At 43.8% G+C, this 22,528-nt stretch overlaps 1 protein-coding gene across 1 annotated transcript in view; it reads left to right on the top strand.

The window, feature by feature from the left end:
- The window catches only part of LOC138851693 (tripartite motif-containing protein 59-like), a gene marked incomplete at both ends in the record, with an annotated part of 52,011 nt that extends 43,099 nt beyond the window's left edge, over positions 1–8,912 (top strand). Inside the window, one exon of the mRNA XM_070081091.1 lies at positions 8,529–8,912. Within this exon, the coding sequence (XP_069937192.1) occupies positions 8,529–8,912 (384 nt within the window). The remainder of the gene's footprint in view (positions 1–8,528) is intronic.
- Between the last annotated feature and the right edge of the window lie 13,616 nt (positions 8,913–22,528).

The raw sequence follows: 22,528 nt of genomic DNA, 5'->3' as shown, positions 1-22,528 counted from the left end.
TCTACAATCCTGTCAGACACTGCAACTTCTTGGGATTTTAATACTTGGGAATTCTTTGCTTGCCTAACCCTTGGGCACAACCTGCTTCCACATTGAACAAATGTGACACCACCTACGTCTGCCTGCCTGCCTGCCTGCCTGCCTGCCTGCCTGCCTGCCTGCCTGCCTGCCTGCCTGCCTGCCTGCCTGCCTGCCTGCCTGCCTGCCTGCCTGCCTGCCTGCCTGCCTGCCTGCCTGCCTGCCTGCCTGCCTGCCTGCCTGCCTGCCTGCCTGCCTGCCTGCCTGCCTGCCTGCCTGCCTGCCTGCCTGCCTGCCTGCCTGCCTGCCTGCCTGCCTGCCTGCCTGCCTGCCTGCCTGCCTGCCTGCCTGCGTGCCTGCCTGCCTGCCTGCCTGCTTGCCAGCCTGCCTGCCTGGCTGCCTGCTTGCCAGCCTGCCTGCCTGCCTGCCTGCCTGCCTGCCTGCCTGCCTGCCTGCCTGCCTGCCTGCCTGCCTGCCTGCCTGCCTGCCTGCCTGCCTGCCTGCCTGCCTGCCTGCCTGCCTGCCTGCCTGCCTGCTTGCCTGCCTGCCTGCCTGCCTGCCTGCCTGCCTGCCTGCCTGCCTGCCTGCCTGCCTGCCTGCCTGCCTGCCTGCCTGCCTGCCTGCCTGCCTGCCTGCCTGCCTGCCTGCCTGCCTGCCTGCCTGCCTGCCTGCCTGCCTGCCTGCCTGCCTGCCTGCCTGCCTGCCTGCCTGCCTGCCTGCCTGCCTGCCTGCCTGCCTGCCTGCCTGCCTGCCTGCCTGCCTGCCTGCCTGCCTGCCTGCCTGCCTGCCTGCCTGCCTGCCTGCCAAATATGTATTACACATGTTCCAGAATTGTTTTTCTTTATTTAGGGCATATGTCATAGAACATTCTGGCAGGATGACACTACCAGTGGTATCAAAATTGAAAGGATGTTATACATTGGTTGTTATCGAGTTTTTTTTTTATATTTCCTTGGTATCTCCTGTGAGTGTTGGCGTATCTGAAGCTCACTCATAACTCAGATTTTGGCTTGCAACTCAAAGCAAAAAATTGGCCGAGCAATGGCTCATAACTCAGAAAACTCATAAGTTGAGGCACTGGTAAACCAAAGCACCACTGTATGTAGAATCGAATTTCGTGAGTATCAATTTTCGTGAATTTCTATTATTTGCAACTTTTTTCATCAAAATATAGCCTCAGTTTTCATGATTTGCCTCTGAATTCAGCGGTCGTGTGGAGAGCATCACAGCGGCTGCATGCAAACAAACCTCCCACACACACCATTCAGAGTCAGTGTGGCATTGTTTCTCAGTGAGTGACCGTCACCCCACGTGTTCATAAGATAAATTTCATAATCATTGTTTTTGTGCTTGCAACTACTAAATAAGCCACCATGGGCCAAAAGGAAGTTCCTAGTGCCAGCCCTTTGGTAAAGGTGAGAAACATGATAGAATTCAAGAACACACCAGCCAGGGTACTTCCCCACAACAGCCAGGGTACTTCCCCACAACAGCCAGGGTACTTCCCCACACACCAGCCAGGGTACTTACCCACACAAACCAGCCAGGGTACATCCCCTCACACCAGCCAGGGTACTTCCCCACAACAGCGATGGTACTTGCCCTCACACCAGCCAGGGTATTTCCCCACACAAACCAACCAGGGTACCTCCCCACACAAATCAGCCAGGGTACTTACCCACACACTAGCCAGGGTACTTACCCACACACACCAGCCAGGGTACTTCCCCACACAAACCAGCCAGGGTACTTCCCCACACTCCAGCCAGGGTACTTCCCCCACACCAGCCAGGGTACTTCCCCTCACACCAGCAAGGGTACTTCCTCTCACACTAGCCAGGGTACTTCCTCACACAAACCAACCAGGGTACTTTCCCACACAAATCAGCCAGGGTACTTCCCCCACACACCAGCCAGGGTACTCACCACACACCAGCCAGGGTACTTCCCCACACAAACCAGCCAGAGTACTTCCCCACACAAACCAGCCAGAGTACTTCCCCACACACACCAGCCAGGGTACTTCCCCACATGAACCACCCAGGGTACTTTCCCACAACAGCCAGGGCACTTCCCCTCACACCAGCCAGGGTACTTCCCAACACAAACCATCCAGGGTACTTCCCCACACAAATCAGCCAGGGTACTTCACCACACACTAGCCAGGGTACTTTCCCAAACACACACCAGCCAGGGTACTTCCCCACACAAACCAGCCAGGGTACTTCCCCACAACAGCCAGGGTACTTCCCCTCACACCAGACAGGGTACTTCCCCACACAAACCAGCCAGGTTACTTCTCCACACAAACCAGCAAGAGTACTTCCCCATGCACCAGCCAGGGTACTTCCCTACACCAGCCAGGGTACTTCCTCACATACACCAGCCAGGGTACTTCCCCACACAAACCAGCCAGGGCACTTCCCCACTCACATACCAGCCAGGGTACTTCCCTACACAAACCAGCCAGGGTACTTCCCCACATACACCAGCCAGGGTACTTCACCATACAAACCAGCCATGGCACTTCCCCACACACTCGATTCAGCGTAGGATGACTAAATTAATACATAGCATTAGAAATCTTCCTTATGAAGAAAGATTGAAGACTCTTAAGTTACATTCACTTGTTAGACGAAGAATGAGGGGAGACCTGATCGAAGTGTATAAGTGGAAGATAGGTATTAATAAAGGGGATATTAACAAGGTCTTGAGGATATCTCTCCAAGAGAGAACCCGCAGTAATGGATTTAAATTAGATAAGTTTAGATTTAGAAAGGACATAGGAAAGTATTGGTTTGGAAATAGGGTAGTTGATGAGTGGAACAGTCTACCTAGTTGGGTTATTGAGGCTAGGACTTTGGGTAGTTTCAAATTTAGGTTGGATAAGTACATGAGTGGGAGGGGATGGATTTGAGTGGGACTTGCACATCAGAGCTTATTTCTTGTGTAGCATTGAAAATTGGGTTGGTCAAATGCTTGATAGTGGGATGAATTGTAAAGGACCTGCCTAGTATGGGCCAACAGGCCTGCTGCAGTGTTCCTCCTTTCTTATGTTCTTATGTAATTAAGTGGGACTCGCTTATTGCTTGGGGAGCATTAAAAATTGGGTAGGGCAAATATTGTTAGTGGGATGGTTTCTGAATCTGCCTAGTATGGGCCAACAGGCCTGCTGCAGTGTTCCTGCTTTTGTATGTTCTTACGTACACCAGCTGAGGAAATTGCTTCAGAGGAGGTGGAAGAGAGAGGGAAGAAGGTGCTTTCTTTAACCCTTTGACTGTTTCGGTCTTATATATATACATCTTACGAGCCAATATGTTTGATGTATATTGTTATTTTTTTTATTATCATCACACTGGCCGATTCCCACCAAGGCAGGGTGGCCCGAAAAAGAAAAACTTTCACCATCATTCACTCCATCACTGTCTTGCCAGAAGGGTGCTTTACACTACAGTTTTTAAACTGCAACATTAGTGTAAAGCACCCTTCTGGAAAGACAATGATGGAGTGAATGATGGTGAAAGTTTTTCTTTTTTTGGGCCACCCTGCCTTGGTGGGAATCGGCCAGTGTGATAATAATAAAAAAAATAATAATATACGTCAAACATATTGGCTCGTTTGACGTATATATACTCATAAATTCTAGCAGCTTCAAATCAAGGAGAAAGCTGGTAGGCCCACATGTGAGAGAATGGGTCTGTGTGGTCAGTGTGCACCATATAAAGAAATACTGCAGTATGCAGTGCATAATGAAAAAAAAAAAAACTCCGACCATGCTTTTGAATTAAAATGCCAACTTTGAGGTGGATTTTTTAATAGTTTTTATGGTTATATTCTCATTTTCGTAGTCACATTTGATAGAATGGAAAACATGTTATAGAAATAGAGGTGATTTTTATTGATTTTACTATGAAAAGGACCTTGAAATTGAGCTCAAATTAGGAGAAATGTTTGATTTTTGCCGATGTTCAAGAGTAAACAAATAATGTCATTGTCCAATAAATGTCCAACTAGCCATTCTAATATACAGTCATGAATGGGTTGATGTTATTTACACAATTATTACAATATTGCAGTAGTCTGCATAACAGTAATTTTTTTTTTTGTTTGAATAAAAATTCAAAATAGAAAGCAAGAGTAATATCAGAGGGGCTGGAGACGTGATTGATGAACAAAGAAAATGTTATTTTAGAACCAGGAATGTCTACATTGTTCATTCTAGACCCTATTTTGAAATTGGTATACTTTTTAATTTGCATGAAATTGGCCAAATTGCCAGTTTCTGGCCTCTTTATTGGGTAGTTGAAATCGGTAAATGGGCAGTTTCTTGTACTAAATCGATAAAATAAATGGAGTTCTAAAGAAATAGTTATGAGTTTGGTTGACTGGAACAATGGAATTAGCCAAAAACAGGGCTCAAAGTGGACAAAATTGCCGAGTCATAAATATTGCCGAGGTCACTAACTTTGCGAGAGTGTAATTACATAAGTTTTCCATCAAAATTTGATGTCATTACCATTGGGAAAACATTCTCTATAATTTCATAAGAAAAAAATAATTTTTTCTTTTTTAAATATTTTGTGACATCAGGAGACACCTGAGGATTTGGGGTTGTGACAGTCAAAGGGTTAACCCTTTGAGGGCCCACAGGTCCTCTCAGAGACTCGTTCTCAGGGTCTTCCAAATTTAAAAAAAAAATTATTTTTCTTATGAAAAAATAGTTTTTTTTTTTAATATTATAGGCTAAACAAAAAATTTTTACCATCAGTACTTACCGAGATATGGAGACGTGAAGTTGATGAAAAAGGGGGACAATGTGGCAACATCGCCGACTGTTGTCTCCCTGTATTCTTTTATTTACTTTCTTATGTACTAATTTCTATTATTTTTTAATTTTTCTTTTTCCAAGTAACTTTTATGGCCTGTGAGACCAATATGATCACTATTTTGTAAGCTTTTTCTTTTTCAATACTACACAATAAGGGCGTAAACACTGTTGTCATTATTTTGTTTATAAAAAATATTTACACAAACAAACGATATGAAATGCTGTTTATTACTATTTTTCTATATTTTATATACACATATACAGTCACAGGGAATGTTTCTAGAAGTTCTGCAGCCTGTGGAAGTCTTTGAAACATGGTGTCATGCACAGTGGTGTTTTACACTCCTCACACATAAAGCGAGTGTCTCTGTGTTGTTGTGGGCGTTTCCTTGCATTTGCACAGACGTAACACCTCTTCTGAGCCTTTTTCTTGAAAGCAGTAGCAGGCAGTTTTACTAGCAAGTGATCAGCATGCTTCAGACGAGAAGGTAATTGTTGATAATTTGGTGGGCGGTCTATTGCAGGTGTTGTTCCTTGGTATTTGAATACTATTTGTCTGATGACAGACAAACAGAATTCGCCGTACTGTGGTTTGCTTCTGGTCCTCATCTCATACATATTATAAGCATTGAGCATGGAAATGTCCAGAAGATGGAAAAAGAGTTTTATGTACCACTTATAACTCTTGCGAACACAATCAGCAAACCCAATCTGCATGTCACATTTGTCCACTGAACGCATATTGAAGGTGTAATCAATCACAGCTGCAGGTTTTAGAATGGGTTCATTGCTCTCTCTACGCTGTCTGCCATTTCATTAGAGTGAACTGATGACAACAGTGTGACATCTCGTTTGTCATGCCACCGAAATGCCATGATGTCATTGGCAGCAAACGCCTGCACCTCACCTCTATGAGTGCCAGCGTTAAACCTGGGCATATGTTTCCGATTTACACACACTGTGCCACACACATCTCTCATGTTCACTCGCAAAAAATCACTGAGTGAGGGGCTTGTGTACCAGTTATCAGTATATAATATATGCCCCTTACCAAGGTATGGTTCTATCATTGTTCTAACCACATCACCAGAGATGCCCAATAACTTCCTGGTATTTTGCAATGTATAACTTCCAGTGTACACAATAATATCCAATACCAGACCACTGTAACAATCACAAAGCACAAACAACTTTATACCAAAGCGTTTCCTCTTGCTTGGTATATACTGCTTGAAAGAGAGTCTTCCTTTGAACAGAATCAAAGACTCGTCAATTACAAGCTTCCTGAAGGGATAAAAATACATATTGAATTTCTCTTTCAGATACACAAACGCATGCCTAATCTTATATAACCTGTTGTTTCTGTCAGGCCTGGTTTTGTCTGAGAAGTGAAGCATATGTGACATTAGCACAAATCGATTCACTGGCATTATATCACTGAAACCTGGGGTTGCAATCAGGCGGTCTGTTGACCAGTATGATTTCACTTTGTGCTTATACACATGTGGCATAAGCATTATTGTGGCAAAGAAAAGATACATCTCAGCCACAGTTGCCTCCTTCCATTGGTGTAGATGTGATTTTGGTGAAAGTATTGTGTTTGCCACGGTGTACTCATAGTTTGTGTTGCTTTCCATGACAATACTTTCCATCAGGGGTTCGTCAAAGAATAACTCGAAACATTCCAGTTCAGTGGCATTGTTCCCAAGTGTACAAGATGGCCGTATTCCACTTCGGCTGTCATCAAACTGGTGGGCATTTGGAACAAAATTGACAGCTTCCTGCCAATCCCAGGTGCAGTCTGCTGGTGGGTACTGGACAATGACAGGTGGTTGTGGTTGTGGAGGTTGTGGTTGTGGAGGCTGGTGTGGTGGGTGGGTGGGGGGTGGTGGTCTTTGTTGTAGATCAGCTGAGGCAGCAGCGTGGGTGGCAGCATGGCCCACTGCTGGTGTCTCACGGCCGTCACCACCACTACCACCACCATGCACATTTTCCATCCCAATTGCAACACTATCATCGTCATTTTCACTGTCTGTTCCTGTTGTACAGCCATGGGATGTACTCCGAGATGTACTCCTTCCCCTTGGAATAGCATATGGCACACTACCAGAGTGCATATATCATTGTATATACTGATGCTTCACTGGGGTTAGTTAGTTTAATGTCTTTATTATGCTCCCCATACCCATCCTGTGGGCGGTAGTCAAAAGATTACAAAGGTACATAATGGGTCCATGGACTGGACCGCTTCACTGGGGAATATTCCACTTCACTATCACTACTGGAACTGTTTTCAAGAGCTTGTAGTTCATAACCACTATCACTATCATCACAAATGCTCACATCTGAGTCTGGGATTTGGGAAAATAGGAGTTTCCTCTTTGATTCTGGTACAACTGAATGTGAACAAGACGGCCCAGCACCAGAGGTGGAAGGCTGAGGGTCATCTGGGTTTTCCTCACTATTACTGATGTTATGGTCATTAGTTTCGGTCAAAACCTCACCAAAACCTTGAAACTCATCTTCACTGGCACTTCCATCTGTATTAGAACTGTCACTGGGGAACAAAAGTGTCCCAATTCGCCGAGGAGTGAGGAACTTCTTACCGTGAGGCATGGTGGACATTGTGTACTAAGATGGCATTCCCACAATGCACCACTGGGTCCCAGATTTTTTTTCTGCCATGCACACCGACCACACAGACCCATTCTCTCACATCTAGGCCTACCAGCCTTTTCCCGCGAGATTTGACGGTTAGAATTTATGCGTACTAGTATGTCAAAAACCCCTGCGCATAAGCCATACTAGTACATCCGAAACCCTCGAAGGGTTAAAGATTAAAGTCATTTTGCAAAGTGGGGTGAAGTGCAAACATTTGTGGAGGAACATCACCCTAACCCTCTCCCATCCTCCCATCTTCCATACACCAAAAGAGTCTTCAATAAAGGTAAGTGTGATGTTAAATGATCTTTTATACATTTTATTATTGCTTTATATTGATTTCTCATTCCTTTATATATGTAAATCTATATTAATCCATAAAAAAATATTTTTGGGTGTCTGGAACAGATTAATTGGATTTACATTATTTCTTATAAGAAAAATGGTTTCGATTCTCATGAATTTCGACTTTTGGTAGACTCTCTGGAACAGATTAATCACAAAAATCGAGGGTCCACCGTATCTGTAACTCTCACAATCATTAAACAATTGTGTACACTTTAGGTTTATAATGAAACTTGTAATTCCCCTCGAGTAAACTTGTTAAAGTCATGTAGTCTGAACTAATACAATATTCACTTATATTTTATTAATTGTAAACACCTAAATTTACACTGTATTGTTATTGCCTTATTAATCTTAAGTTTGGCCAAAATGTTCTGCATATATAGTGGCGTTTGTTCAAACACTATCATGCTGAAGCAAACATTATCATAACACTGTACACCTGTGATAATGGTGCTGGCACTGCATATGGGTGATAGTGATACTGGACACTTGTCATAATGGTGCTGACACTCTACATGATAGTGACACTGTACACTTGTAATAATGATGCTGAGACTGAACATGGGTGATAATGGTAGTGATACTGTACACAGGTGATAATGGTAGTGACACTGTGAAGAGGTGATAATGGTAGTGACACTGAAGAGGTGATAATGGTGGTAACTGTCCACAGATTGATCATCTTCGTGGGATGAGTGAGAGCGTCAAGAGGCTGGTGGAGGCTGGCCTGGCGTTTGGTGTCCAGCAAGACCGAGATGACCTCCGCTACTCCAGGATAACTTTACAAGATGGTCAACTGTATCTCCATGTTCTCCAGCACCAACCACCACCCACCCACGCCCACACTATCCAGGTACTTTATTACACTACCACACTTACTGTACCACCACACTCTCCAGGTACTTTATTACACTACCACACTTACTGTACCACCACACTCTCCAGGTACTTTATTACACTACCACTCTTACTGTACCACCACACTCTCCAGGTACTTTATTACACTACCACTCTTACTGTACCACCACACTCTCCAGGTACTTTATTACACTACCACTCTTACTGTACCACCACACTCTCCAGGTACTTTATTACACTACCACTCTTACTGTACCACCACACTCTCCAGGTACTTTATTACACTACCACTCTTACTGTACCACCACACTCTCCAGGTACTTTATTACACTACCACTCTTACTGTACCACCACACTCTCCAGGTACTTTATTACACTACCACTCTTACTGTACCACCACACTCTCCAGGTACTTTATTACACTACCACTCTTACTGTACCACCACACTCCACCACACTCCAGGTACTTTATTACACTACCACTCTTACTGTACCACCACACTCTCCAGGTACTTTATTATACTACCACTCTTACTGTACCACCACACTCTCCAGGTACTTTATTACACTACCACTCTTACTGTACCACCACACTCTCCAGGTACTTTATTACACTACCACTCTTACTGTACCACCACACTCTCCAGGTACTTTATTACACTACCACTCTTACTGTACCACCACACTCTCCAGGTACTTTATTACACTACCACTCTTACTGTACCACCACACTCTCCAGGTACTTTATTACACTACCACTCTTACTGTACCACCACACTCTCCAGGTACTTTATTACACTACCACTCTTACTGTACCACCACACTCTCCAGGTACTTTATTACACTACCACTCTTACTGTACCACCACACTCTCCAGGTACTTTATTACACTACCACTCTTACTGTACCACCACACTCTCCAGGTACTTTATTACACTACCACTCTTACTGTACCACCACACTCTCCAGGTACTTTATTACACTACCACTCTTACTGTACCACCACACTCTCCAGGTACTTTATTACACTACCACTCTTACTGTACCACCACACTCTCCAGGTACTTTATTACACTACCACTCTTACTGTACCACCACACTCTCCAGGTACTTTATTACACTACCACTCTTACTGTACCACCACACTCTCCAGGTACTTTATTACACTACCACTCTTACTGTACCACCACACTCTCCAGGTACTTTATTACACTACCACTCTTACTGTACCACCACACTCTCCAGGTACTTTATTACACTACCACTCTTACTGTACCACCACACTCTCCAGGTACTTTATTACACTACCACTCTTACTGTACCACCACACTCTCCAGGTACTTTATTACACTACCACTCTTACTGTACCACCACACTCTCCAGGTACTTTATTACACTACCACTCTTACTGTACCACCACACTCTCCAGGTACTTTATTACACTACCACTCTTACTGTACCACCACACTCTCCAGGTACTTTATTACACTACCACTCTTACTGTACCACCACACTCTCCAGGTACTTTATTACACTACCACTCTTACTGTACCACCACACTCTCCAGGTACTTTATTACACTACCACTCTTACTGTACCACCACACTCTCCAGGTACTTTATTACACTACCACTCTTACTGTACCACCACACTCTCCAGGTACTTTATTACACTACCACTCTTACTGTACCACCACACTCTCCAGGTACTTTATTACACTACCACTCTTACTGTACCACCACACTCTCCAGGTACTTTATTACACTACCACTCTTACTGTACCACCACACTCTCCAGGTACTTTATTACACTACCACTCTTACTGTACCACCACACTCTCCAGGTACTTTATTACACTACCACTCTTACTGTACCACCACACTCTCCAGGTACTTTATTACACTACCACTCTTACTGTACCACCACACTCTCCAGGTACTTTATTACACTACCACTCTTACTGTACCACCACACTCTCCAGGTACTTTATTACACTACCACTCTTACTGTACCACCACACTCTCCAGGTACTTTATTACACTACCACTCTTACTGTACCACCACACTCTCCAGGTACTTTATTACACTACCACTCTTACTGTACCACCACACTCTCCAGGTACTTTATTACACTACCACTCTTACTGTACCACCACACTCTCCAGGTACTTTATTACACTACCACTCTTACTGTACCACCACACTCTCCAGGTACTTTATTACACTACCACTCTTACTGTACCACCACACTCTCCAGGTACTTTATTACACTACCACTCTTACTGTACCACCACACTCTCCAGGTACTTTATTACACTACCACTCTTACTGTACCACCACACTCTCCAGGTACTTTATTACACTACCACTCTTACTGTACCACCACACTCTCCAGGTACTTTATTACACTACCACTCTTACTGTACCACCACACTCTCCAGGTACTTTATTACACTACCACTCTTACTGTACCACCACACTCTCCAGGTACTTTATTACACTACCACTCTTACTGTACCACCACACTCTCCAGGTACTTTATTACACTACCACTCTTACTGTACCACCACACTCTCCAGGTACTTTATTACACTACCACTCTTACTGTACCACCACACTCTCCAGGTACTTTATTACACTACCACTCTTACTGTACCACCACACTCTCCAGGTACTTTATTACACTACCACTCTTACTGTACCACCACACTCTCCAGGTACTTTATTACACTACCACTCTTACTGTACCACCACACTCTCCAGGTACTTTATTACACTACCACTCTTACTGTACCACCACACTCTCCAGGTACTTTATTACACTACCACTCTTACTGTACCACCACACTCTCCAGGTACTTTATTACACTACCACTCTTACTGTACCACCACACTCTCCAGGTACTTTATTACACTACCACTCTTACTGTACCACCACACTCTCCAGGTACTTTATTACACTACCACTCTTACTGTACCACCACACTCTCCAGGTACTTTATTACACTACCACTCTTACTGTACCACCACACTCTCCAAGTACTTTATTACACTACCACTCTTACTGTACTTTATTACACTACCACTCTTACTGTACCACCACACTCACCAGGTACTTTATTGCACTACCACTCTTACTGTACCACCACACTCTCCAGGTACTTTATTACACTACTACTCTTACTGTACCACCACACTCTCCAGGTACTTTATTACACTACTGTACCACCACACTCTCCATGTACTTTATTACACTACCACTCTTACTGTACCACCAAACTCTCCAGGTACTTTATTGCACTACCACTCTTACTGTACCACCACACTCTCCAGGTACTTTATTACACTACTACTCTTACTGTACCACCACACTCTCCAGGTACTTTATTACACTACCACTCTTACTGTACCACCACACTCTCCAGGTACTTTATTACACTACCACTCTTACTGTACCACCACACTCTCCAGGTACTTTATTACACTACCACTCTTACTGTACCACCACACTCTCCAGGTACTTTATTACACTACCACTCTTACTGTACCACCACACTCTCCAGGTACTTTATTACACTACCACTCTTACTGTACCACCACACTCACCAGGTACTTTATTAAACTACCACTCTTACTCTACCCCACACTCTCCAGGTACTTTATTACAATACCACTCTTACTGTACCACCACACTCTCCAGGTACTTTATTACACTACCACTCTTACTGTACAACCACACTCTCCAGGTACTTTGTTACACTACCATTGTTACTGTACCACCACACTCACCAGGTACTTTATTACACTACCACTCTTACTGTACCACCACACTCTCCAGGTACTTTATTACACTACCACTCTTACTGTACCACCACACTCTCCAGGTACTTTATTACACTACCACTCTTACTGTACCACCACACTCTCCAGGTACTTTATTACACTACCACTCTTACTGTACCACCACACTCTCCAGGTACTTTATTACACTACCACTCTTACTGTACCACCACACTCTCCAGGAACTTTATTACACTACCACTCTTACTGTACCACCACACCCTCCACACACTCCAGGTACTTTATTACACTACCAATCTTACTGTACCACCACACTCTCCAGGTACTTTATTACACTACCACTCTTACTGTACCACCACACTCTCCAGGTACTTTATTACACTACCACTCTTACTGTACCACCACACTCTCCAGGTACTTTATTACACTACCACTCTTACTGTACCACCACACTCTCCAGGTACTTTATTACACTACCACTCTTACTGTACCACCACACTCTCCAGGTACTTTATTACACTACCACTCTTACTGTACCACCACACTCTCCAGGTACTTTATTACACTACCACTCTTACTGTACCACCACACTCTCCAGGTACTTTATTACACTACCACTCTTACTGTACCACCACACTCTCCAGGTACTTTATTACACTACCACTCTTACTGTACCACCACACTCTCCAGGTACTTTATTACACTACCACTCTTACTGTACCACCACACTCTCCAGGTACTTTATTACACTACCACTCTTACTGTACCACCACACTCTCCAGGTACTTTATTACACTACCACTCTTACTGTACCACCACACTCTCCAGGTACTTTATTACACTACCACTCTTACTGTACCACCACACTCTCCAGGTACTTTATTACACTACCACTCTTACTGTACCACCACACTCTCCAGGTACTTTATTACACTACCACTCTTACTGTACCACCACACTCTCCAGGTACTTTATTACACTACCACTCTTACTGTACCACCACACTCTCCAGGTACTTTATTACACTACCACTCTTACTGTACCACCACACTCTCCAGGTACTTTATTACACTACCACTCTTACTGTACCACCACACTCTCCAGGTACTTTATTACACTACCACTCTTACTGTACCACCACACTCTCCAGGTACTTTATTACACTACCACTCTTACTGTACCACCACACTCTCCAGGTACTTTATTACACTACCACTCTTACTGTACCACCACACTCTCCAGGTACTTTATTACACTACCACTCTTACTGTACCACCACACTCTCCAGGTACTTTATTACACTACCACTCTTACTGTACCACCACACTCTCCAGGTACTTTATTACACTACCACTCTTACTGTACCACCACACTCTCCAGGTACTTTATTACACTACCACTCTTACTGTACCACCACACTCTCCAGGTACTTTATTACACTACCACTCTTACTGTACCACCACACTCTCCAGGTACTTTATTACACTACCACTCTTACTGTACCACCACACTCTCCAGGTACTTTATTACACTACCACTCTTACTGTACCACCACACTCTCCAGGTACTTTATTACACTACCACTCTTACTGTACCACCACACTCTCCAGGTACTTTATTACACTACCACTCTTACTGTACCACCACACTCTCCAGGTACTTTATTACACTACCACTCTTACTGTACCACCACACTCTCCAGGTACTTTATTACACTACCACTCTTACTGTACCACCACACTCTCCAGGTACTTTATTACACTACCACTCTTACTGTACCACCACACTCTCCAGGTACTTTATTACACTACCACTCTTACTGTACCACCACACTCTCCAGGTACTTTATTACACTACCACTCTTACTGTACCACCACACTCTCCAGGTACTTTATTACACTACCACTCTTACTGTACCACCACACTCTCCAGGTACTTTATTACACTACCACTCTTACTGTACCACCACACTCTCCAGGTACTTTATTACACTACCACTCTTACTGTACCACCACACTCTCCAGGTACTTTATTACACTACCACTCTTACTGTACCACCACACTCTCCAGGTACTTTATTACACTACCACTCTTACTGTACCACCACACTCTCCAGGTACTTTATTACACTACCACTCTTACTGTACCACCACACTCTCCAGGTACTTTATTACACTACCACTCTTACTGTACCACCACACTCTCCAGGTACTTTATTACACTACCACTCTTACTGTACCACCACACTCTCCAGGTACTTTATTACACTACCACTCTTACTGTACCACCACACTCTCCAGGTACTTTATTACACTACCACTCTTACTGTACCACCACACTCTCCAGGTACTTTATTACACTACCACTCTTACTGTACCACCACACTCTCCAGGTACTTTATTACACTACCACTCTTACTGTACCACCACACTCTCCAGGTACTTTATTACACTACCACTCTTACTGTACCACCACACTCTCCAGGTACTTTATTACACTACCACTCTTACTGTACCACCACACTCTCCAGGTACTTTATTACACTACCACTCTTACTGTACCACCACACTCTCCAGGTACTTTATTACACTACCACTCTTACTGTACCACCACACTCTCCAGGTACTTTATTACACTACCACTCTTAATGTACCACCACACTCTCCAGGTACTTTATTACACTACCACTCTTACTGTACCACCACACTCTCCAGGTACTTTATTACACTACCACTCTTACTGTACCACCACACTCTCCAGGTACTTTATTACACTACCACTCTTACTGTACCACCACACTCTCCAGGTACTTTATTACACTACCACTCTTACTGTACCACCACACTCTCCAGGTACTTTATTACACTACCACTCTTACTGTACCACCACACTCTCCAGGTACTTTATTACACTACCACTCTTACTGTACCACCACACTCTCCAGGTACTTTATTACACTACCACTCTTACTGTACCACCACACTCTCCAGGTACTTTATTACACTACCACTCTTACTGTACCACCACACTCTCCAGGTACTTTATTACACTACCACTCTTACTGTACCACCACACTCTCCAGGTACTTTATTACACTACCACTCTTACTGTACCACCACACTCTCCAGGTACTTTATTACACTACCACTCTTACTGTACCACCACACTCTCCAGGTACTTTATTACACTACCACTCTTACTGTACCACCACACTCTCCAGGTACTTTATTACACTACCACTCTTACTGTACCACCACACTCTCCAGGTACTTTATTACACTACCACTCTTACTGTACCACCACACTCTCCAGGTACTTTATTACACTACCACTCTTACTGTACCACCACACTCTCCAGGTACTTTATTACACTACCACTCTTACTGTACCACCACACTCTCCAGGTACTTTATTACACTACCACTCTTACTGTACCACCACACTCTCCAGGTACTTTATTACACTACCACTCTTACTGTACCACCACACTCTCCAGGTACTTTATTACACTACCACTCTTTCTGTACCACCACACTCTCCAGGTACTTTATTACACTACCACTCTTACTGTACCACCACACTCTCCAGGTACTTTATTACACTACCACTCTTACTGTACCACCACACTCTCCAGGTACTTTATTACACTACCACTCTTACTGTACCACCACACTCTCCAGGTACTTTATTACACTACCACTCTTACTGTACCACCACACTCTCCAGGTACTTTATTACACTACCACTCTTACTGTACCACCACCACACTCTCCAGGTACTTTATTACACTACCACTCTTACTGTACCACCACACTCTCCAGGTACTTTATTACACTACCACTCTTACTGTACCACCACACTCTCCAGGTACTTTATTACACTACCACTCTTACTGTACCACCACACTCTCCAAGAACTTTATTACACTACCACTCTTACTGTACCACCACACTCTCCAGGTACTTTATTACACTACCACTCTTACTGTACCACCACACTCTCCAGGTACTTTATTACACTACCACTCTTACTGTACCACCACACTCTCCAGGTACTTTATTACACTACCACTCTTACTGTACCACCACACTCTCCAGGTACTTTATTACACTACCACTCTTACTGTACCACCACACTCTCCAGGTACTTTATTACACTACCACTCTTACTGTACCACCACACTCTCCAGGTACTTTATTACACTACCACTCTTACTGTACCACCACACTCTCCAGGTACTTTATTACACTACCACTCTTACTGTACCACCACACTCTCCAGGTACTTTATTACACTACCACTCTTACTGTACCACCACACTCTCCAGGTACTTTATTACACTACCACTCTTACTGTACCACCACACTCTCCAGGTACTTTATTACACTACCACTCTTACTGTACCACCACACTCTCCAGGTACTTTATTACACTACCACTCTTACTGTACCACCACACTCTCCAGGTACTTTATTACACTACCACTCTTACTGTACCACCACACTCTCCAGGTACTTTATTACACTACCACTCTTACTGTACCACCACACTCTCCAGGTACTTTATTACACTACCACTCTTACTGTACCACCACACTCTCCAGGTACTTTATTACACTACCACTCTTACTGTACCACCACACTCTCCAGGTACTTTATTACACTACCACTCTTACTGTACCACCACACTCTCCAGGTACTTTATTACACTACCACTCTTACTGTACCACCACACTCTCCAGGTACTTTATTACACTACCACTCTTACTGTACCACCACACTCTCCAGGTACTTTATTACACTACCACTCTTACTGTACCACCACACTCTCCAGGTACTTTATTACACTACCACTCTTACTGTACCACCACACTCTCCAGGTACTTTATTACACTACCACTCTTACTGTACCACCACACTCTCCAGGTACTTTATTACACTACCACTCTTACTGTACCACCACACTCTCCAGGTACTTTATTACACTACCACTCTTACTGTACCACCACACTCTCCAGGTACTTTATTACACTACCACTCTTACTGTACCACCACACTCTCCAGGTACTTTATTACACTACCACTCTTACTGTACCACCACACTCTCCAGGTACTTTATTACACTACCACTCTTACTGTACCACCACACTCTCCAGGTACTTTATTACACTACCACTCTTACTGTACCACCACACTCTCCAGGTACTTTATTACACTACCACTCTTACTGTACCACCACACTCTCCAGGTACTTTATTACACTACCACTCTTACTGTACCACCACACTCTCCAGGTACTTTATTACACTACCACTCTTACTGTACCACCACACTCTCCAGGTACTTTATTACACTACCACTCTTACTGTACCACCACACTCTCCAGGTACTTTATTACACTACCACTCTTACTGTACCACCACACTCTCCAGGTACTTTATTACACTACCACTCTTACTGTACCACCACACTCTCCAGGTACTTTATTACACTACCACTCTTACTGTACCACCACACTCTCCAGGTACTTTATTACACTACCACTCTTACTGTACCACCACACTCTCCAGGTACTTTATTACACTACCACTCTTACTGTACCACCACACTCTCCAGGTACTTTATTACACTACCACTCTTACTGTACCACCACACTCTCCAGGTACTTTATTACACTACCACTCTTACTGTACCACCACACTCTCCAGGTACTTTATTACACTACCACTCTTACTGTACCACCACACTCTCCAGGTACTTTATTACACTACCACTCTTACTGTACCACCACACTCTCCAGGTACTTTATTACACTACCACTCTTACTGTACCACCACACTCTCCAGGTACTTTATTACACTACCACTCTTACTGTACCACCACACTCTCCAGGTACTTTATTACACTACCACTCTTACTGTACCACCACACTCTCCAGGTACTTTATTACACTACCACTCTTACTGTACCACCACACTCTCCAGGTACTTTATTACACTACCACTCTTACTGTACCACCACACTCTCCAGGTACTTTATTACACTACCACTCTTACTGTACCACCACACTCTCCAGGTACTTTATTACACTACCACTCTTACTGTACCACCACACTCTCCAGGTACTTTATTACACTACCACTCTTACTGTACCACCACACTCTCCAGGTACTTTATTACACTACCACTCTTACTGTACCACCACACTCTCCAGGTACTTTATTACACTACCACTCTTACTGTACCACCACACTCTCCAGGTACTTTATTACACTACCACTCTTACTGTACCACCACACTCTCCAGGTACTTTATTACACTACCACTCTTACTGTACCACCACACTCTCCAGGTACTTTATTACACTACCACTCTTACTGTACCACCACACTCTCCAGGTACTTTATTACACTACCACTCTTACTGTACCACCACACTCTCCAGGTACTTTATTACACTACCACTCTTACTGTACCACCACACTCTCCAGGTACTTTATTACACTACCACTCTTACTGTACCACCACACTCTCCAGGTACTTTATTACACTACCACTCTTACTGTACCACCACACTCTCCAGGTACTTTATTACACTACCACTCTTACTGTACCACCACACTCTCCAGGTACTTTATTACACTACCACTCTTACTGTACCACCACACTCTCCAGGTACTTTATTACACTACCACTCTTACTGTACCACCACACTCTCCAGGTACTTTATTACACTACCACTCTTACTGTACCACCACACTCTCCAGGTACTTTATTACACTACCACTCTTACTGTACCACCACACTCTCCAGGTACTTTATTACACTACCACTCTTACTGTACCACCACACTCTCCAGGTACTTTATTACACTACCACTCTTACTGTACCACCACACTCTCCAGGTACTTTATTACACTACCACTCTTACTGTACCACCACACTCTCCAGGTACTTTATTACACTACCACTCTTACTGTACCACCACACTCTCCAGGTACTTTATTACACTACCACTCTTACTGTACCACCACACTCTCCAGGTACTTTATTACACTACCACTCTTACTGTACCACCACACTCTCCAGGTACTTTATTACACTACCACTCTTACTGTACCACCACACTCTCCAGGTACTTTATTACACTACCACTCTTACTGTACCACCACACTCTCCAGGTACTTTATTACACTACCACTCTTACTGTACCACCACACTCTCCAGGTACTTTATTACACTACCACTCTTACTGTACCACCACACTCTCCAGGTACTTTATTACACTACCACTCTTACTGTACCACCACACTCTCCAGGTACTTTATTACACTACCACTCTTACTGTACCACCACACTCTCCAGGTACTTTATTACACTACCACTCTTACTGTACCACCACACTCTCCAGGTACTTTATTACACTACCACTCTTACTGTACCACCACACTCACCAGGTACTTTATTACACTACCACTCTTACTGTACCACCACACTCTCCAGGTACTTTATTACACTACCACTCTTACTGTACCACCACACTCTCCAGGTACTTTATTACACTACCACTCTTACTGTACCACCACACTCTCCAGGTACTTTATTACACTACCACTCTTACTGTACCACCACACTCTCCAGGTACTTTATTACACTACCACTCTTACTGTACCACCACACTCTCCAGGTACTTTATTACACTACCACTCTTACTGTACCACCACACTCTCCAGGTACTTTATTACACTACCACTCTTACTGTACCACCACACTCTCCAGGTACTTTATTACACTACCACTCTTACTGTACCACCACACTCTCCAGGTACTTTATTACACTACCACTCTTACTGTACCACCACACTCTCCAGGTACTTTATTACACTACCACTCTTACTGTACCACCACACTCTCCAGGTACTTTATTACACTACCACTCTTACTGTACCACCACACTCTCCAGGTACTTTATTACACTACCACTCTTACTGTACCACCACACTCTCCAGGTACTTTATTACACTACCACTCTTACTGTACCACCACACTCTCCAGGTACTTTATTACACTACCACTCTTACTGTACCACCACACTCTCCAGGTACTTTATTACACTACCACTCTTACTGTACCACCACACTCTCCAGGTACTTTATTACACTACCACTCTTACTGTACCACCACACTCTCCAGGTACTTTATTACACTACCACTCTTACTGTACCACCACACTCTCCAGGTACTTTATTACACTACCACTCTTACTGTACCACCACACTCTCCAGGTACTTTATTACACTACCACTCTTACTGTACCACCACACTCTCCAGGTACTTTATTACACTACCACTCTTACTGTACCACCACACTCTCCAGGTACTTTATTACACTACCACTCTTACTGTACCACCACACTCTCCAGGTACTTTATTACACTACCACACTTACTGTACCACCACACTCTCCAGGTACTTTATTACACTCTCCAGGAACTTTATTACACTACCACTCTTACTGTACCACCACACTCTCCAGGTACTTTATTACACTACCACTCTTACTGTACCACCACACTCTCCAGGTACTTTATTACACTACCACTCTTACTGTACCACCACACTCTCCAGGTACTTTATTACACTACCACTCTTACTGTACCACCACACTCTCCAGGTACTTTATTACACTACCACTCTTACTGTACCACCACACTCTCCAGGTACTTTATTACACTACCACTCTTACTGTACCACCACACTCTCCAGGTACTTTATTACACTACCACTCTTACTGTACCACCACACTCTCCAGGTACTTTATTACACTACCACTCTTACTGTACCACCACACTCTCCAGGTACTTTATTACACTACCACTCTTACTGTACCACCACACTCTCCAGGTACTTTATTACACTACCACTCTTACTGTACCACCACACTCTCCAGGTACTTTATTACACTACCACTCTTACTGTACCACCACACTCTCCAGGTACTTTATTACACTACCACTCTTACTGTACCACCACACTCTCCAGGTACTTTATTACACTACCACTCTTACTGTACCACCACACTCCCCAGGTACTTTATTACACTACCACTCTTACTGTACCACCACACTGTCCAGGTACTTTATTTCACTACCACTCTTACTGTACCACCACACTCTCGAGGTACTTTATTACACTACCACTCTTACTGTACCACCACACTCTCCAGGTACTTTATTACACTACCACTCTTACTGTACCACCACACTCACCAGGTACTTTATTACACTACCACTCTTACTGTACCACCACACTCTCCAGGTACTTTATTACACTACCACTCTTACTGTACCACCACACTCTCCAGGTACTTTATTACACTACCACTCTTACTGTACCACCACACTCTCCAGGAACTTTATTACACTACCCACCACACTCTACTTTATTACACTACCACTCTTACTGTACCACCACACTCTCCAGGTACTTTATTACACTACCACACTTACTGTACCACCACACTCTCCAGGTACTTTATTACACTACCACTCTTACTGTACCACCACACTCTCCAGGTACTTTATTACACTACCACTCTTACTGTACCACCACACTCTCCAGGTACTTTATTACACTACCACTCTTACTGTACCACCACACTCTCCAGGTACTTTATTACACTACCACTCTTACTGTACCACCACACTCTCCAGGTACTTTATTACACTACCACTCTTACTGTACCACCACACTCTCCAGGTACTTTATTACACTACCACTCTTACTGTACCACCACACTCTCCAGGTACTTTATTACACTACCACTCTTACTGTACCACCACACTCTCCAGGTACTTTATTACACTACCACTCTTACTGTACCACCACACTCTCCAGGTACTTTATTACACTACCACTCTTACTGTACCACCACACTCTCCAGGTACTTTATTACACTACCACTCTTACTGTACCACACTCTCCAGGTACTTTATTACACTACCACTCTTACTGTA

This window comes from Cherax quadricarinatus, unplaced genomic scaffold (genome assembly GCF_038502225.1).
Source record: "Cherax quadricarinatus isolate ZL_2023a unplaced genomic scaffold, ASM3850222v1 Contig1650, whole genome shotgun sequence".
Lineage (NCBI taxonomy): Eukaryota > Metazoa > Arthropoda > Malacostraca > Decapoda > Parastacidae > Cherax > Cherax quadricarinatus.
This window is presented reverse-complemented; position numbering and strand designations above follow the sequence as displayed.